Below are 19,635 nucleotides of genomic sequence, written 5' to 3'. Positions count from 1 at the left end.
TAATCTAAAACAAAAACATCCCTCATTCTCTCCCCTCCCTGCCTCCAGTAGTTTAACAGCATCCAGCCCAATTTCTTTTGAAGTTGGTTGAGTAAACAAAGAGACAACTGACATTAAGATGATTTCAAAAAGATAGAAAATAGGACTAGAGATGAGATATAAAGCAATTTTGCTATAATTAGTTGATGCATTTATGAAGTGCCTTGAGAGACATATAGGTAAGGAAAGCAACTGTGACAATGCCGATGTATCCTCTGTCCAAACATCATGGTTTCATGAAATAACCTTTTGCCTACATGAAAAGCATATCCTACTAAAAAAACAAACCAAAAAAACCCCCATATATATATATAAAAAACATATATATATATATATATATATATATATATATATATATGTATATAAAACAGCAAATAAACGGCAGAATTTCTGGGAAGACAGACAGCTAGTTAGGAAGATTTCTTAAGAAATCTCAGTTTATGTACATACAGGAATGAGCTTTGTGTCCAGAACATCTTAAAATTTAAACAAATGAGAAGACTACACTAGTACAGTTGCAGATGTCGGTAGTCTGGAAAGGATCGTATCAGTGCAGATTTACATCTTCCCAGAGAAGATATGAAACAAGCTGCAGCAGTCTGAGACTTACACATGCTAAGCATTCTACAGTAACAGCTCAGGAAAAGAAAAGAGAAGGAAAAAAAGAGAAAAGTTGAATCACGCCCTAATTAAAACAGTTTTTCTAGTTTGAAGACAAAGATCTTCATGTAGGGTAAGGTCTACACAGAAGGATACAGCTGCATAAATGCAAAACCTCATGGTTTAAAAATTACAGAGGAAAACTGAAGAGAAAAACAGAACTAAGTTTGTAGGGGAGAGAAACAAGAAAACAGGCAAACATAACCAAATGTAAAGCATGAATAAAAGCTTGTGAAGGAAATTATGAACGAGAACAAAAAAAGGTAGTGAATCAGAATCATATCAGACTACGACTTAATTATTATAGAATTTCATTTTCCCTTTGCTATCGATCCATTTACATCTAAACTATCAATAGCTGTATCAGTAGCCATAATAAACCCCAAATAAAATATCTTCTCATGGTTTTTGAATTGCTTCCAAAAAGAGTTAAAAACATTTCAGAAGCAAAAGATTACAAATTGGGGAACTCAGAAAAGATTTGCAGCCATCAATGAAGATAAAAACCAGATACAGACTTTGCTAAACAGGAAAAAGTATTTTGCGAAAGGATATGGTCAAACACAAGAGGCAGCTGGAGGCTAAAGCTCAGGTAATGAATGCTGAAATACATAAGAAAAGTATTTCCTCTTTTATAATTTGGGTGGACAGTAGTGGAGAGAGAAGTAATGCTCCCACTTCAAAGTTCCACTAAGTTTTTTATGAAGAGTAGTTCTTCCAACCTACAGCAACTACCAACCAGCTGCTTTACTAGAAATCTCATAATTTTTTTGCTACCCCTTAAAATTCAGGTAAATAAACCAATTCAGAAGATAAACACAAGTGTAGACCAAACATTTTGAAGGGTTCCCGAAAGGGCTGTGCTGAAGAAGAGATCAGGGAACTGAAGACTGAATGCTATACAGTTAATAGAGACTTTTCCACTGAAATATTATACCCATGCTCAAAACAACAGATGAGCATTCCTGAACTACTTTGCTACCAGAAAGTATGCACTTTATTGGCCTTATCATTGATAAGACATTGCTCAGGCTTTTCTAGTGCTCTAAACATGAAAATATTGAGTGAAAACACAACTGAAGCCCTGAGCAACACTAGAGGCATCGTGATACACATATAGTTGTTATCTGAGCTGCCTTGAAGGTATCTGTCAAAGTCTCTCAAGCTGCCAGAGACAGATGACCACAAGAATGCCTTGCTCTCCCGTTACCCCCCAAGGTTCTTCCTACAAACGTGCAGTCAGCACTCTACTGACCCCACTTTGTTCTGCGCTGCTACAGCAAGTGTGGCCCCTTCTTCCAACTCACCATGGGGGATAGATGTGGATGACATCCTGTGGTCTGCTCTTCAGGTGAGCTGCTGTCTCTCTTGTGAAGAGGACTTTGAGTATTGGTTCCTCTGAATTGATGAGAGCATCCTCAGGTGAAAGCGTAGCAGGAGACTGTTCCAGCTGCTGGCAGATGGCAACTTGTATTGTGCACTCCTCAAATATTTCTAAGATCTTCACAATTAAAACACCAGATTTATCTGGAAAGAAAGTGAAAAGTAAAAATGCAAAATCTAGATGAGGAGAAAGAAAAAAGTTCTGGCACTCAAAAGATGTGCATCCCTCTGTGCTCAGCACATCTGAGTGTGATAAATCCATGTATGAGTAGAATGCACAGCTTTATCAAAACGCCTACGTTAAGCTTTTGCAGTAATTTTTGTTTTCTCTATAGATACTCTTAATTGTAAAGAAAAAGTCCCACCTGCACTTCTTCAAACTCCCTACCAGACGCCCTTGCCCACCACACCTGAACTTTTAAATCTTGCAACTCAATGATTTTTTTCAGTCTTTTTATTAGATACTGCAAAAAAATTCATTTATTTAAAAACCAGAAGAATCAAACACTGTGTTAAAAATGTTTAAATTGTGTTAAAAGTGAAGTTGTGTTTGCCCTCCTTGACCTCTCTCAAAGAAGCAGCTGTCAGGAACCAAGTTAGAAGAGTACAAGGCATCTAAAAGCTGATGATTCACATTGAGAGACAAACGTGGAGAAAGATGCACTACCTAAAAATAATTACTGCAAAACTGATCATCCATTTTATCAGTAGACATGGTAGTCAGAAGGCTCTCTTGTTTTAAAGCAACATGAACAGATACAAACATCTACACAGACAGATTCTTAGCACTTTCATCTCTGCTGAGCAAGAAACAACTCTGCACTGCAATGAAATTACTCCCAGGTGTCTTTGCACTTGGCACAGGGCAAGAACTACTCAGACAGACTTTGGTCTGAGCTGTAAGATTATGTAAGATTTAGTCTCATTCTCACCTAGCCTTACTCAGATCTGCACTCTGGTCACTGAAGGGAGAATAGGTGTTACCCTGATGAATGCTACAGGCATTTAGTGAGGCAGAAAAGGGTCCCAGAGGACAAGGGCAGCAGAGCCCCAGTTTTACCCCTTCTGATTTACAAGTTGCATTGGGAAAAACACAACATCCCAAGAAAAACAGCTGATATAAATTATTGTCTTCCCACAGCAAAGAAGAAAGAGGGGAGGAACAGTGAATGTGATACTGGAACTTAACAGCAGAGCTGTACTAGTTATTTGTTTGTTTATTTTAAGGCTCATTTCACAACTGTGAATGTTTTTCCTCTGGAAAATAAATCAAAATATTTTAGTTTGAGTTTATGAGAAACTTCAAAAAAAATTAACCCAATCTTCAAGAAACCCAAACCAAAGAAACCAGGCCCTAAACCCTTTCAAATTTATTCAATAAAGTTGAATTCTACAAAAATAAAATAAAAAAATCTGTCTTTGTCTTTATTAAATTTCATACTGAAACTGAAATAAAGCAATTTGGAAATATAAAACTAAATTGTTCTCAAAACCACTTTCATGTGAACTCATTTTTCATCACATGCAACATGCTTCTGCAAAGCATTCTGCTTCCCCTGAACTGGTATTTTCCAGCTGTATAAAGGGTCTCACCAGACAGTCTGACACAAGATGTACATAAGCCATTTCTGTCCAAGCCATTACAGCTTGACCTTCTTTTCCAGATCTGAGAAGTAGGAATAGCAATCCTTTCTGCCAAGTCCTTTGAAACTGATTGATGAAGAGACATGGTTGTTCCTACTGCTGCTCCTCACTGCTGTCACCTTCTCAGAGAAAACTGTAATGTCACAGTGCCACTGCAGATACTCACTACACTGTGATAATGTTTGCTTATGTGAAAATTCTGACAAGGGTGAGCACTGACTAGTTTTCTATGCCTGAAGGGAAGGGCTTAGAATATTCACACTCGAATTCTGTTTTGCCTGACTAGCTGCAGTTGTGGTACTCTGTCAACCCCAAGTCATTTGGCACACATAAACAAATTCTGCTAACCACAAAAATTCTCATCCTTTAAAGTAACTAAGCATTTACCTCTTCCCTCTAGACACACAGCAACAATTTGCATTTACATCCACTTTGAAAACCAAGTCACAAAAAAGGATCTGTCTCAATTTTCAAACGCACCAACAGCTTATTAAAAAAAAAAAAAAAAAAAAAAAAAAAAAAAGGTATTAAGACAGCTTGTGAGAGAGACTGCTCGTCCCTTCTGAACTTCTTACATTCTGAATTTCTTACGTGCAGAATTTTATGACAATTCTTACTGGTCAGCAGCTTATATGTCACTCATCTGATACAGAAGGTTGAAGACAATGAATGACAGCCTATTAACATTTTTCTTTTAAATACCTCCGACTGTAAAAGAGTTAAAAATATGAGGTAAATCAAGAACTGTATCTGTACGAGAGTTCCTAAAAGATGTTGGAGTAAAAAATATCCCACCAAGACACCAGAGGCCCTTGCAAGCCTAAAGCTGGTGGAAGCACTGGGAGCTGATACTAAACGAAGCAGAATGCTTCTACGCTAAAAGCATCTCAATTTCGACAAGTAGCCAAGTCTCACACTTGGCACACATGCACATTCTACAGAACCACAATCTATTTGTTTATTTAGATGCATAGAGATAGTTTAGTTTAATTACTCTGAAATTATTATTACTGTTGATGATAGTGTTCTCTTGAACAACATGGAAAAGCACTTTGGATTGCTGGCACATGATGAAACACCAAAGTTCAGAATGTAGCTTAGGTTTTAATACATTTGGCTCTTGTATTGTTATGTCAATCAAAAATAAATCAAACATATGTGGCTGCACACTGAAGGGCAAATTTGTGGGTGAGGAGACAGGCTGGATCACTGCACATTCTACGGTTTCCAGAGTTTACTTGTTTGTTCATCCATGTGAAAAGCTCACTTTAGGGTTTTGCAGTGTTCTCCTTCACCCTCTGATAACTTACATAAATTCCCAATGGCTTGCAGAAGTTATCATTCATTTACTTTCATTTGCAAAGCAGAATTTCAGCCCAAGAAATTCAAAGAGATGTGCATGTTTCACGGCAATACCTAGTCATCTCAAATAAAGAAGAACACCTTACAATTGCATGCATTTTAAAAGGTGCAACCAATAACTGTGCTGCAATTGTGCCCATTCCTACACTGTAAATTTCTTAATTTCCCACTCTGCTTTCCAGAATACTCGTGGATTTCTTCAGGGTTAGCTTCTAGGAAAATTAATGACCTAATTCAGCTAACTGCAAAGCCACTCCAGTTTATTTACTTCAAGGTAACCTTTATTCTCCCACTGAAAGACAAGTACACATGCACACTTGCTGAGAGTGAGCATACAGCCTGGATGCATTCAGAAATCTTCCATGAAGCAGCAACCAGCAATCTGAGGACTGCTTAACAAAGCTCTTACAGAATCATAGAAGATCTAAATTGAAAGGGACTCATAAGGATCCTCAAGTCCAACTCCCTGCTCCTCACAGGATCACCTAACACTAAATCATACAACAAACGTTCCTCAAAATGACAGGCTTGGTGCTGTGGGGACCCTGTTCTAGTCATCGACCATGCTTTCAGTGAAGGACCTTCTCCAAATATTCAATCTAGTTCCAGATGCCTCTGCAAAGTGAAATGCTTGAGGGAGATAAAGATGGAAACCCAGCTCAGCCTGATTAGTGTGAGACACAGGGGTATTTCTCAGCAAAGCCCTGGGTGCTCTGAGCTCAGGTGACAGAGGGCTGCTGCAACTCACTGGTCCTGGATCACAGCCCAACATGGACAGCTGCCCCTTCCAGCATCTCTCCATAGCCTTCACAGAGTCAGCTGGAAAGCCAGAGAAAACATCCACTGACACAGGATCAAGGATCATTGGAAATATCTGGCCCCATGAGTATAAACAGAGGGTTTATTCATCCCCGGGGCATGAAGTGTAATTCAATCACTGATATACAAGGCTTAAGGTGCCACAAAGAAAGCCAGAAAGGCACTGATAAATCGGGCTGAGTATGAATTTTGCAGAGGTATTTGAGATGTACAATATGTGCCCTCCAAAGAACACATCTAAAAGGAGGGGATCAGGCACCAAGGCCTGTAATGCTGCCTCACTTCTCACAGAATTCTCCATAAGAAGAGAAATCTTTACAAAGAGATGCAGTAACATACTGGCTACTACTGAATCAACATATTGGTCACAGAAAGGACAGTGTACAAGAAAAATCAGGTACCAGTTAGGAGCTAGATTAGTTACGTCACCCTTTGCAGAACACCACTGTGATAAATGCCACCCTCTGAAAAGCAACAGACAGAAACCATCACTAGATAGACCATGATGAAACGAATTAGTTCTTCCACATTTTGCAAGTGGTCCAGAAGGAGTGAAATCCATGAGAGAGACTGACTGGTGGGAGGAACAAGCCATTTAAGCAGGGAAGCATCTTTGGTGAAGCCTTGCTGTGATTGGCAAGTACCTCCCTCACCTGCCAGACAAGAAACAAGAATCTCTGACAAAGAAAGAAATCCTGACCCAAATCTAGGCAAATGGAACATCAACCTCTCACTGCTGCTATTAGCAGAACCTTTGGAATCACAGGGAAAGGTCTTTTTGGCAACAGTAGTAATGGAACAAACCTGACAATGACCTTGGGCATAATTTCCAAAAAAGCCTGATGATCCATAATTGTGTGATTAAAACAGGTCTCTTTTGTATGCACGGGTTCAGAAAAACAACCAGTAACTTTTTGGTAGGAGAAAAACTTACTTAGAACTACTAAGAACATAGAGAGTAATTCTGGTTTAGAAAGTCTCTGAGTCAGAGATCTGTTGGAGGTATTTGGGAGAACTCTTTGGGAAAATACTATCAAGTGTTAGCCACATAATCATTTTTTCTAAGCATTTTGGTAGCTTTTGTCACTGCCATAAACAGGATCCTAAGCTAGAGGCACTTTGGTTTAACCACCTAACAGATCTGCTCTAACATACAGAGTTAATTATTTAATTCCAGGTGTCCTCTGGGATGTTGGTTTCTCACTCCAATTTGCAACCCAGACATCAAGTAGCTCAAAGATAATTCCACTGCCTGAGAGATGAACAAACAAATTTCACACGGAATGCATCTGTTTCCTTGGGTACTTATTTTCACTTTTATTACTTTAATACACAGGGTGATGCTGCCCTTCAGTTATGTACCCAGTCATATACAATGACATCAAAATATATTTTGACGCAGTACTTTGCAGATGTTCTGGATTTAATCTGAATTTCAGGAGGGTTAAAAAGAAAAAGAAGAAAAAAAAAAGAGTAGGAGGAGGAAAAAGAAAGGGCAAAAAAAAAGCTCCCCATTCCTTTGGAGCTCACAGACCCTGAGGTCTTGAGCCCTTTGAAGACTTCAGATGACTCTACAGTCTCTGGCAGACTGAATGTCCTTAATCTTCAGACCTAACACAGTGGCTTCACAGCAGACACATATATTTAAGCCACATCAACACTGAATGTACGTGGTCACAGATGATGCACTGACCATGCCAAGGGCAGCCTAGGAGCAAGTCTAAGAAGAAAGCCAGCCTGCTTTGACACTCAACAACCAAAAAGCAGTTTGGAGACGAGAGACAGAAAAAAACATTGAGGAGCACAATTTAAAAAAACAAATGTTCAGACATTCTGGCTTCAGTGCCTGAAATACAACTCTAGAGTTTGTTTTAATAACTCTGTAACTACCAATAAGGAAGTGAAATGAGGAGGAAAATATAGAAATTATGATCTCTTGGGAACCATATATTTTATGTTTCTCTGGTGACACAGTGACAGAAAGCTGAACACACTGCAAGGAGACAATCCATGGCGCTGGATGTAAGAAAATGCATCCAGTGTCAATATCAGTAAGACCACATACAGTTTCACCTCACTCCAATGAATTTTGCTAAAATGCTACTGTTCAGGTGTTGCAAAAGAGCACCCATAGCCTTCCAGTAGTTCTCGTTTGGAAAAGTTCTCAAAGGGAACAAACTGTCTTTAGAGCCGATCAGTGGAACTGCAGCAGCAGAGCAATCTCTACAAGATCCAGAGAGCGAGACAAAGTGTTTCATGACAGCAAACTGGATTCTGCATGGTTTGAACGTGTCAGCTGGGATAGCCAGTGCGCCTCCATGCAGATCAGACCAGCAGAAGTACCAGTAACAACCACCACATCAGCAAGAGCAAAACAAAGCAAAACAAGAGCAAAGCCAAGTTTAGTCTATGACAGCAGGTACTCCTGTTGAATTTTTCAATTTTCTGTTCTTCCTGAAAATTTAAGAATCTTGCAATGTTGTAAGGATGCATCTCACCCACAGGGCTGAAGGATATGATGTGCCCACCTGAATATAACTGAATGTAACAATCACACGACACAAGCCAGAAATAAGTTCGTAAAGGCCACAGTATCAATGCAGAAAACAGTAAACTACAACACAGACAATATCTTAGAAACACAAAAGAAAACTGGAGCTTAGGAAAACACCAAGCAGTGAATGGCTCTCCTCCACTGAGCATTCCAGGAAAAATCCCAGCTCATATCCAAACATGAAGGAGAACGGAGTAGAAATTACCACTACTGAGATAATGAAAAGTCTGTAGTAATAAGGACCATGTACATACCCACAAGTATACATGTGAACTATCATAAAAAGCAAGACTGACACAACTCCTCAGCCACAAGACTTACCTCACAAGTCACATGGATAAGAGACCAAGCAAGCAAGACAAGAGGCAAAAGGAAGACTATTTCACCACCACCCTTTTAAATCAATTAAAAGATTACCCTTATGCAAGTAGAGCTTTCTGAATAAAGCCACAACAAATTCATAAGAAGACACAAGGAAAGAAGATGAGCTTGCTTGAAGCCACATTAATATTTGAAAAACTACTAAGAAATACATGCTTTGTGCAAAAATAGTGAGGACAACTTGTTCTCACCAGCTAAACAATCACAATCTTTGTCTTAGTGATACCTGAATGATATGGCGAAAGGATAGATACTTCTAAGAAAAACAAATTACTGTTACTTTTGCTCAAAGAACTATCAAACAAATAGTATACATGAACTGCAGTTTAGAAGCAAATTTGTACTGTACCTGACATATCTAGTTGACATTTCTTAAAAACATGGCTGAGAAGTTATACTTTCTCTTAACTGGAAAATTCTTTAGAAAGAAGCAGTGTGCAAAATACAGGTGTTACACTCAAGTAAAGTTTCTACTAATCCTAGGTAAAAGCTTTCATAAAATAAACTTTCCCATTGAAAGTACAAAGAATTGTGGGCAGTTGAGGTCGGGGAATAGTACTCACTGCTCAAAGAATGAAAGTCACTTTCTGCCTTTGGTTCAGATGAATAGGTCAAATATACATTATGGAATTATAAAGGGAACAAAGAAAATTCCACTTTATGCCTTGTTTAATAAAGCAAACTAGCAACACTCTTCCAAATTTGTCTCACGTAGTTATCTTTCAAATATTATTTCATCCCAACATCATTTAATTTCTAATTGTCAAATGTGGTTCCAAAACTGCAGTGAGTAGACATCCTCCTGGGACATAACATACTATCTGCAGTGGATTAATAGCCAACGGCTTTCTGGTTCAAGCCACAAAGTTTTACTTTCATTCTTAAGCGTAAAAAGTATAAAATGTCAAATTACAGGCATAAATCAAAACAAAAACATTCGTGTGCTTGGCATCCCATTACTGTTCTTCCTCCTCCCTGATGTATAACTTGCAGGTGCAGGCATAACAAACTCAGCAAGCAGGTAGATACCAAGCAGACCCTTATAATCCAAAGTCAATGCTGAAAACCAGGTCTAGATTACAAGGTTTTCACAGCCTGTACAAAACCATTTGGTTGCTATTCTGATCTATACATGTTGTTGTTCTTCCTGGGCTGGTAACTTCTGAAGCCATTCAAGAAGACTTTTCTCAGAAACACACCAAGTCTCTCATAGGCATGATGGCTTCTTGCCACATTTATATGAATTTTTAAAAGTCTGCTGAATTTGGCTGTGCTTTAAACACTACACATTCTTTATAAGAACATATGTGAGCTACTTAAACAGACTATGCATGTCATTATTGTTTCTCATAGGAAAACAAAAACAATACAAAGAATTCTTGTTTGCAGAAGACAAGTTTACATTTGATGTTTTCTTTTCCAATGCTGTAGCAAGTTCAGACAGTTGGCTAAGGAAAAAAACCTGGCCACTTGTCATGTCTCTAATTTATAGTATTAACTCTTAAATAACAAAAACTATCAAGAAATAAGAAAATAAGTAACTACTAGAAAATCGCAGACTTATGTCTTTTTAGAAGAATTTTTTCATAGTAAAAGAAACCCTGTTAAGGAGTACCCATGTTTTCTCCATCGTGCACAAATCTCATGACATTCAAGTTGCTAAAACCCTTTCTTTCCATCATCTTAACTAGTCACTGAAACTGGAAGAGGGGGAGTGACTGTTTATGTCCTCTTCTGTAAGCCTTTCAGCCTTTCTGAAAACATGTTACATGTGAAACCCTGTCCTCATCTCCAGAGCTTCACCCTCCCTGCCTCATGTATGTGGTTCCACTCGCCTCAGCAAACTGAAAATTTGTTGCCCCTTGAAGGTCACTTTTCCCTGACAGGAAGGAGCAGTTTGGAAGGAAAGATGACTGAGTTTGCTTTATTGTCAGTTCACTAGTCAAATTCAGTTGTAATACAATCATGAATCTTAACCTTGGAACAACAAATGCCAAGTCTTGCATTAGATTATAAATGCTAGAGAGTAAAATGTTTCTGCATTTAAGGTAAAGAACTGCTTTGATGATAGATGCAAGACAAACATAACCAATAGAAGATAGGATGTATAGAAAGCAAACTTTCAGAAGTTACAGTAGGAACCCACATGAGTTTGCTTTAAATATTATTAGTGTCCCCTCCTATAGACAGGAAGGTTGTCTGTAACTCAGAAAACCACTATTTTTTCTTCCAGCAGATGTTGACAGGAAAAAGGTTTGGGTTTTTGTTGTGGGTTTGGTTTTTTTTTTCCCCCTCTCTCTCTTTCAGCTGTCCAGATCTCCTCTTTGCCCAAACAGGAAACTTCATGGGGAAGTTGCAGCCCTGCATACAGAAAAAAAAAGCCTGCAAATGGTCTTCAAGCCCTTACACAGCATAGCCTCAAACTATCAGCTTTGCCGATCAGAAACTTGCTGTCACGTGGCCTGCACCTCAGCCCCCCTCTTACGTGAAGAACGAAAATTTTGGATTTGTGGCAGAGCCCAGCATTTGCCTCTGTTAGAACTGAACCACAGAAATCATCCAGCCAATGCTGTGCAGCACGGGCAAACTCTGCTGTTCCCTCCCTTCAGGCCTGGTACGGTTACCTTGACTTACAGCAGTGGGATTCACCCTGCAGAAACCCATATCTTAGTGAATGTCTATCCCAACACAGGGACTGGCTGTAGAATACAACTCTGCCCCAAAATTGTCAAAATCTGAGAAAGCACAAAGGTTTCTTATGCCCTGCGGAATGAGTCAGCCAAAGCGAGACCCTGCGTGCTACATAAACACCAGAAAGTGCGTGCTGAAAGGAGGTGCTCTCTTCTGGGCAGTGATTCATCCCAGTGACCAAGAGGCAGCCAAACCACAATGGTTACTTACAGAAAGGGGTCAGGGAGGTAACAGACAGGAATTTTTTTAAAAAACAAAGCCAAAAACTAGGAGGTTTTGAGTAATATGGACAATATGGATACAACCTAAAAGTAAGCAACAGCAAAATAAAGGCATAAAATTCTGCTATATGAAATGTTTAATGAGGGTGACAGCTGGAACTTCTGGAAACATTTTTCCTTAAATCTCATATGTAAGGAGGACTTTAAACCAATCTCATCTGAAATTGCTCCCCGCTGCTTTAGCAATGAACTTCTGGTCTGCATGTCTCTGGGATATCCAAAATGACGTGACAGCTCTCCCGGCAACTAAGTTACTTCAGTCCTCCACATTAATCTTCAGGATTCTTTAGTGACTCAAACGAGTTTGTTATTTGAAGAGTCCTTTCCTCTAATCCTGTGCTGGAGCCAGAAACAGTCGTGGAAACAGTGTGGCTTAGAAATATTACTGGGCAAAACAGAGGGGAAACAAAATTCAAGAAGATTCTTAAATTAGTGAGAGAGCCTTAAGTTGAAGCTAGAGAGATGAAAGTTGAAAGCTGCAAGCATTTGCTGTGCTGACACTTCACATTCCTGACTAGAAGCAAAGAGAAGGTTACCTGGTTTCATTACTAAAATTTCAACCATTCCAACCAATGTTCTCCAAATCAAACACCAATTTCATTCTGGTGACACAAAACATGGCAATTCTAAGAATACAACTATCAAAAATAAATTTTGCTCTAGATGAAAAAGTATCCCCAAAACATTATCACAGCTATTTTAATGATTATTTTACAATCATTATACTTTGAAATAAGGATTGAGAATTGGAAGTGAAATTGAAGCTGTGAAGTTGAAGTGTGTTCCTATATTTGTGGCATGTTCAGCATTTTTCAGAAATTGTAGCAAATTCTTGCAGGGTAAATGAAACAGTAGTTTGTCCTAAAGACTTCTTGTACACTTTTTGTTATGATGGAAAAGGCATAACCCAGAAATAGTTCATCTTCTGCCAAAACTAAATCATCTTAAAGACACCCATCAGAATTTTTAAAATGTACTTAAGAATAGAGTAAGATATTTTCCCATAGCCTTTTTCTCATAAAATGCTAACGAATTCTGACTCATTTTCTGAAAGAAAGAAGAATCAAAGAAAGGAATTCAGCCAGGGGCAGATGTTTAGCATGGAATATTTCAGCCTAGAAGTTGGTCTAACAACATGGTGAGCAGCCAAACACAAGGTTTTGTAATGATACATGTGGAACTAGGACAAAAAGAATATTAGCATATTAGCAGTGTTGCAGGTCTGTTACTACAGAGTGCATTAAAAATTTTCATTTTATTAAAAAGGAAAGCCTATTAAAAATCTATTTCTGTTCCATATTTGAGAAGCAGCAAGAGGATGTCCTCACACCACATAAGAATGATGAAGAAACCTCCCATCGTTTTAAGTAAGCATGCCTGTACAATTTTCAACATAGCAATTCTGAAAAGAGCTGGCATAAAACATCTCTGGTTCCCTGATGTCACTTTTTAGAGTGTATTCAGATATTGGTGAAATTCCAGAAGACTGAAAGGATGACGATATTGTGCTACTATTCAGGAAGGGCAAATAAAGTGGCTTACAGTAACTGGAGACAAACTACCCTGACATCAGATCTAGGAAAAGTGGCTGGAAAAATAAGTAAGGAATTCAAGTCAGAAATACAATGTGTTATTTCACATGGATGCCATTTTGAACACACAAGATGCAAACAGCCAAAGGAGCTAAGCCCTCTAAAGCTTTAGCCAACAGTTCGGGCATAACTTTAAATCATACAACCTTCTTATGAAAAAATCAACCATTTTCACTATGAGTAACGCATCCTTTGAGTGGAATGCAAAAGAAAACTTAAATTCTGGGAGCTAGCTTTGTGAATTGCAGTTAGAGCTTTTTACCAGTAGAGAATTATAACTGAGTAACAGCAGTTCCAGCAGGACTTGCAAGTAAACACTCATGCTATTAAATTGTTTCACCAGTGACATAAAGAAACACTGCTAATACCACAAACTCAAGAAAATCTGTGACTACAAGAGGACAGGCCTGAGCTACAAAGTGATCTGAACTGCATGATTAACTGGACTACTGAAGTAAAATCAGCCAGGATACAGCACAAATACTTCCCTGTGTTTAGTCATAAGAAACAGAAAAAGTAGCTGGAGAGGGGGAAACAGCATCTCAGAAAAAAATAGTTGTAGCGGTTACAGAATCATACCGGACAATCAATGCAAGGTGAAGTCCCAGCACCATGCTGTGACCAAAGCCAGGCTAGACCCAAACACTCTTCACAGGCCTGGAATATCCAGGAGGCTAAGAAGAGAACTGGACCTGGACAATGATTTTAATGAGACTAAAACTGGAAGAACACATAGGACTGCTATTCTTGTTCTTAAGAGCCTTCTGAAAAGTTCTAGACTGTACAGTAAAAAGCCATGAAAGTCACTTGAGCACTGAAAACAATGCTTTAGAGACATACCTTTAAAGAGCTCAGTCTGTTTAGTTTATGAAAATTGTGAAGCAGCAGAGGTTTTCCTACGCAGGTGCCAGAAAGGGAAAATGTCATATACTGTAGAGCTCTTTAAGGGAGAAACAAGAAACAAAAGAGAGGAACTGAAGCCAGACAAAATCAGACTTGGAAGAAAAATCACCTTTAAAAATTTGGGAGTAGAACAGTGGACAAACTCTCAAGATAAATGATAGATTCACTTATCTGTGTGAATTTTTCAAATTAAGACCAGAACACTTTCTGAAAAATAAATGCACGTTAATATATCCTAAAAAATAAGCAGTTGGCTTAGTACAGAATAAATGCTTTTTAACATTTTGTAGACTATAGCCACACACACAGAAGTTGATTAAAAAATTTAACCACTTCTTTATACTTAAACTCTATGAATCCATTACCTCTCAAGAAACACTGCTGAAAGGTGGTGCTACCAGTAACTATTTGGCACGACTCCCACTGTTTCTTTTTAAGTGATGTGCACACTGTAGTTACGCTTCACACTCATTCCACAGTTGTGCTCTGTTTGTTCACACTAGGTGCCATTCATAATTTTAGCACTTAGCCATGAATTTTTATGTTTGTTTGCTGGCAAGAAATGATCACAAAGCAAAAAGAACAAGAGGAAAGGCTGATTATAAATAAAGAAAAAAAAATAAAACACCAAAAAATCTGAACACCCGTAAATTAAACTTGAATTGTTCTATAACCTGCTGAAAACACTATTTTCCCATGTGATTATGAAAATCAAGGATCTGTGAAGAGCTTAGATGGAGGCTACTTAAAATACATTGTTTACCTTATACATCATATTTACTAGAAATGCAATTATTAGCTCAGAAGACAATCAAGATAGCATTAAATCCAAGTCAGGAAAGACCAGAAAACAATATAAACTTCATTTTTACTCCTAGACAGGCCACAAACACATATATGTAGGTATAATACTTTCACAGTGGTATTGTGTAATGCTTCTTACCTGAGGGGATTTTATCATCTGAAATACACTGATGCCTCCAAAAGCTAATGGCAGATCTTTCTCTGTTCTGGAGTCGACATAACCTCTCAGCTAGCCCGCCCCTGTAGAGAATAAAGGAATTCTCAGTTTTGCCAAGAATCAGTATTTGGTATTGCCAGGTGACAAGCCACAGGACAGATGTATACATGTAGATATATGTATATATGCTTTGACCCTTAGAGACAGAATTATACAGTAAAACTATGTTTTGTAGATTAGTTCTCCTACTTTTGAGTTTTCCAGTGGAGTTCCTCCCAACAAAACCTACACGTATGGTCAGTACATGCAACAAAACATTTTCAGTATCTGGGTGTCCAAAATCTTCATGTTTTCAGTCTGTCTCCAGTATGAGGGGTATAAAAAGAAAGTTCCTAACTTTCCCTTGCACTTATGAACAGATCCTATTAGACACCAGAGACAGTTGCAAATTTAAAACAAACCAGTGTAACCACTAGTTATAACAGGTTGGGTTTTCTTTTCCCTCACAGATTTGTTTGTCTGTTGGCAAGGAGTGATCACAAAAATATTCTTTTACCCACACTTGACCCTATGATTCATTTCACAAGCTGGGTCAAGTGTGCAGTTTCAGTGGTCTGAACACTCTCCAAGACGAAATTAATTTAGCATTCCCAAGGTGAGGAGCAGAGGAGTGGCACCTAGCACAAATACACTTAAGGTAACACTAAAGCAATTCCTACCCTTGGATTCAAAGCCAGAAGACATAATTTCTCACTTTTAAGAACAAGACGACGTATATGTTGGAAGCTGTCTTTGGGCTACCACAAAGAGCTTTGGACTACTATGGGAGTGTTCAAGAATTTTTCTTTGGCTTCAAAGAAGTTATTTGCATAAAGACCTACTTCATTCTTTTGTTGCAGTGTAAAGCTTCTCCACAAGTACTACCGAAAATATTAATAAAGATTTCTACTAAGGTGAAAGGGGTCCTTGAGTTTAACTGGTTTAGGAATCAACAGAGATAGCATACAACCACTTTATAACTATTTGTGCACATGAGGAAAATTTTTTGGCTTAGTGAAAAAAGACAAAAGCTCACATTGTAAATGTGAAACTGGGAAGACACACCTGTGGAAACTGAGAAGGAGCTAAAAAGGCTGAGCAGGACTTCAAGTGAGTTTTAAAAAAACTCTCTCTTCGGTTACCAGTTATTAAGCAATTTCATCTACAGACAAGTCAACACATTATATAAAAAGTAGTTAGGAGTGTCAGCTGAATTTTTAATGAACAACTATATCCTTTGGAAAATTATAATTATTGCAAGAATTATCAGATGCAATGGCTAACTAATGGCTATCTACGTAGCAGATCACAGAATGAACTCTGAAATACAAGAGCCTCATTTAAGCAAAATGACCTATGGAAACTTTGCAGTTTACATTGCTACATCTCTATGGCTGGTATCAGGCAGAGAGGAAAGAAACTCAGACTCAGAGGAAGAAGAAAAACCCCAAAGCCTCAAAATAAAGAGCCTAGACGTAACAAGCTATGAACCCACACTTAACAAGCTATGAACCCTGATACATTAAGGAGGAACACAAATGAAAATGTTCAGAAAACACTGGGCTCCAGTGAAGTTCCAGGTAAGCTTAACAACCTTGTTTAATCCTGGTTTCAATAAGGACTTTAAGACAGAGAGTGCAATGGAAGATACAGAAGTGCAATGGAAGCTTTGGGTCCAAGAGCAGCACAGTCAAGCACAAAACTTCATACAGGATAACCTACTCTGCTGATAACACAGTGTTCGTCCACATTTCCCCCCAAACTTAAGCACTGAAGCATTACCACACCACAACACTTGTGGGCAAACAGTTCTACAGACTCCAACAAACTGTCCACCTAGTTTCTCTTCTTACCAGGGAACCATTTTCAGATGCAGTTGTAAATCAGCTTTGCTGGGTGGCCGACATGAGGCATGCTGGAATTGGTAGGTGGCAGCTCAGCTAGGCTTAAAAATGCAGCAGTAAAGTGCATTTTCAGATTGCTTGTTTAAAAGTCTTGCATGCGTGAGTCTGCATCTGAGCTCTGTGGTCGGCCTGTAGCAATACACTATACAGTTAGTAGCTCAAAAGCTTGTTTTGCTGAAAAAACTGTGCAACACAAGTGTTCTCCTACTTCATTCCCTCCACAGATGCCAGTCAGAGAAATATATTTTATCTGTTCAAACAATTCAGGAAAGCCTTAAAGTACCTGTAGAAGAGAGCAGCTATTACTGGCTTACAGCCTAATTTCCCCCTTTTTTCCTGAACAGGGCTATCAGTTCCTACTCTTCTGCAAGCCTACTACTGTTACACCTATGGCAGGAACGCCCTGTAGCATGAAGGCACGTAACCAAGTTTCTGATTCCGTGGCTACTCCACACAACAGCAAGACATCATTCATGCTTCAGGCCTGATATGACTGCCAGGACAGTCCCAGTGACGTTGACAATTTCATTAGTAATTTGCTGACCATGTCTGTATTAGGACATCAGTTATCACAAAGGTCCATGAAAAGCAAAACTCCGACTTTCCTTAGTAGGAAGTCTCTCTGTGCTAAGTACACTGATACTTATTAATCATCATTAATTCCATTCACATTCCAAATGCGGTTAAAAACAGTTTAACCAGAAAATATAATAAAGCAATTTGCATCAGCTTGGTTGCAGAACATAAAATATAACTAAGAATGCATTTATGAGAGGTTCTCAGCTGGTCATCAGAAACGTTGTTTTTATACTGTTTCATAGCTCATGAAATTAGAAAACACAGTTCAAGGACACGCCATGCATGAAAAGACTTCGTATGGCCAGAACAACAGTTGGTGCTTTATGGTTTGTTTCTTTTAAAAAGGTAAAAACGAAGGAGTTTAGACACCACTGCAACCCAGGAGGATCAACTCCCTTTTTAACTCAAACACATAATACAAAGGAAAAGGTGATTTCTGTTACACAAGCTAACAGATTTGCTGACAACAGCATTTGAAAACTACTCATTCCTTCCAAAACAGCGCAAGTATCCACACTGTAAAACACTCGTGCATGTACTGTGAGATACTACGAACTATACAGAGTCAGAGTCCTCCTGGCTGTGCAGCAAGAAGTAAGCCAACATCTGGGGGGTATGTGTATAAAATTGACAACTATATTTTGATTACTAATGTATCAATTCTGTAATCAAGGGAACTGACAAACTATTTTATTGAAATAATAAAAACTAATTTAGGATGTATACTTTCCTGACCAGCACTTCAAACTTTCCCCCAAAACATTTTAATATGAGCAAATTGAACACATTTTTCCAACTGTTAATGCAAAGGCTGCTGAGCGAAGTCAAGCTGCTCAGATACAATCTCCACTGCCCACAACCTTTTTATTTTTAATCACAAAACTTCCAGTACTACTATTTTGTTCCTTTAATTCCCTGAAGGCAGACAGATTTAAAAGCAGCAATTCATATCCTATTTCCATACTAAATCTGAGCTTGTTGAAATACTGTATTTAAAACAACACATTGCCTTTACTGTCCATGTCCAGCAATATCCACATGAAAGACAGCTTTGATGACCATAAGAAAGCTCAGCATCCTGTACGACAGCTCAGGTTCTGGTAGTTGCCCTTTCCACAAACTTTAGCAGCAAGACTGAAGAGTTTTGTGACAGCTCTCAGCAAAAAGTAATACTGAATCTGATCTGTGACTTCCAGGCTGGTTCCTATCTCCTAACTCCAACGAGGCTAATAGAAAGCAACAACAATAGAAAGCAAAAGAGCATTATTGAGTCTGCAATTTTCAGTCCTTCTGAAGTGTTGGAGATCTTTGTGGTTATTTATTAAAGTTCACATTCAGCAGGGCTCTTATAAAACATAACCCCCTATTCATCCACGTTTACTTCTTTACAGACTTAATTTGAAATCAACACTCTTGACTGAGTTGTCTCCTCATACACAGTATACACAGGACTCCATATAATTCAAAACAAATATATATCCCCATCTCAAGACTGGGAAATCCCCACCTTCTCTCATTTCAAAGCAAGGAGAAATCTTCTCTCCTACTTTCACGCTAACTGATGAAGTAACTGACATTCAGCTGTTCCTTTCCATTCCATGAGGCACTTGCTAAAGAAATAAAAAAGGCACCGCTGACTCGTGTTCAACTTTCCACCAGACAGGACCTCCAGGCCCCTTTCTTCAGTCCTGCTTTCCAGCATCTCATTCCCCAGTCTGTACACACAACCAGGATTGCCCTGTTCCAGGTGCAGAGTCCAGCACTTGCCCTTGTTAAACTTCATGCAGTTGCTGATTGCCCACACCTCTAATTTGTCAAGGTCTCTCTGCAGGGCCTCTTTGCC

General features: G+C 38.7%; 1 protein-coding gene across 1 annotated transcript in view; it reads right to left on the bottom strand.

Annotated features, from left to right (window-relative positions):
• The window catches only part of SPIDR (scaffold protein involved in DNA repair), a 195,060-nt gene that overhangs the window by 118,759 nt on the left and 56,666 nt on the right, over positions 1-19,635 (bottom strand). Inside the window, exons 7-8 of the mRNA XM_066330781.1 lie at positions 15,253-15,353; positions 2,007-2,226 (exon numbers count right to left, since the gene is read on the bottom strand). Coding sequence (XP_066186878.1) covers positions 2,007-2,226; positions 15,253-15,353 — 321 coding nt within the window. The remainder of the gene's footprint in view (positions 1-2,006; positions 2,227-15,252; positions 15,354-19,635) is intronic.

Source organism: Sylvia atricapilla, chromosome 1 (genome assembly GCF_009819655.1).
Source record: "Sylvia atricapilla isolate bSylAtr1 chromosome 1, bSylAtr1.pri, whole genome shotgun sequence".
Classification (NCBI taxonomy): Eukaryota; Metazoa; Chordata; class Aves; order Passeriformes; family Sylviidae; genus Sylvia; species Sylvia atricapilla.
Note: the sequence above shows the minus strand (reverse complement) of the source record. Positions and strands in the feature narration are given on the sequence as shown.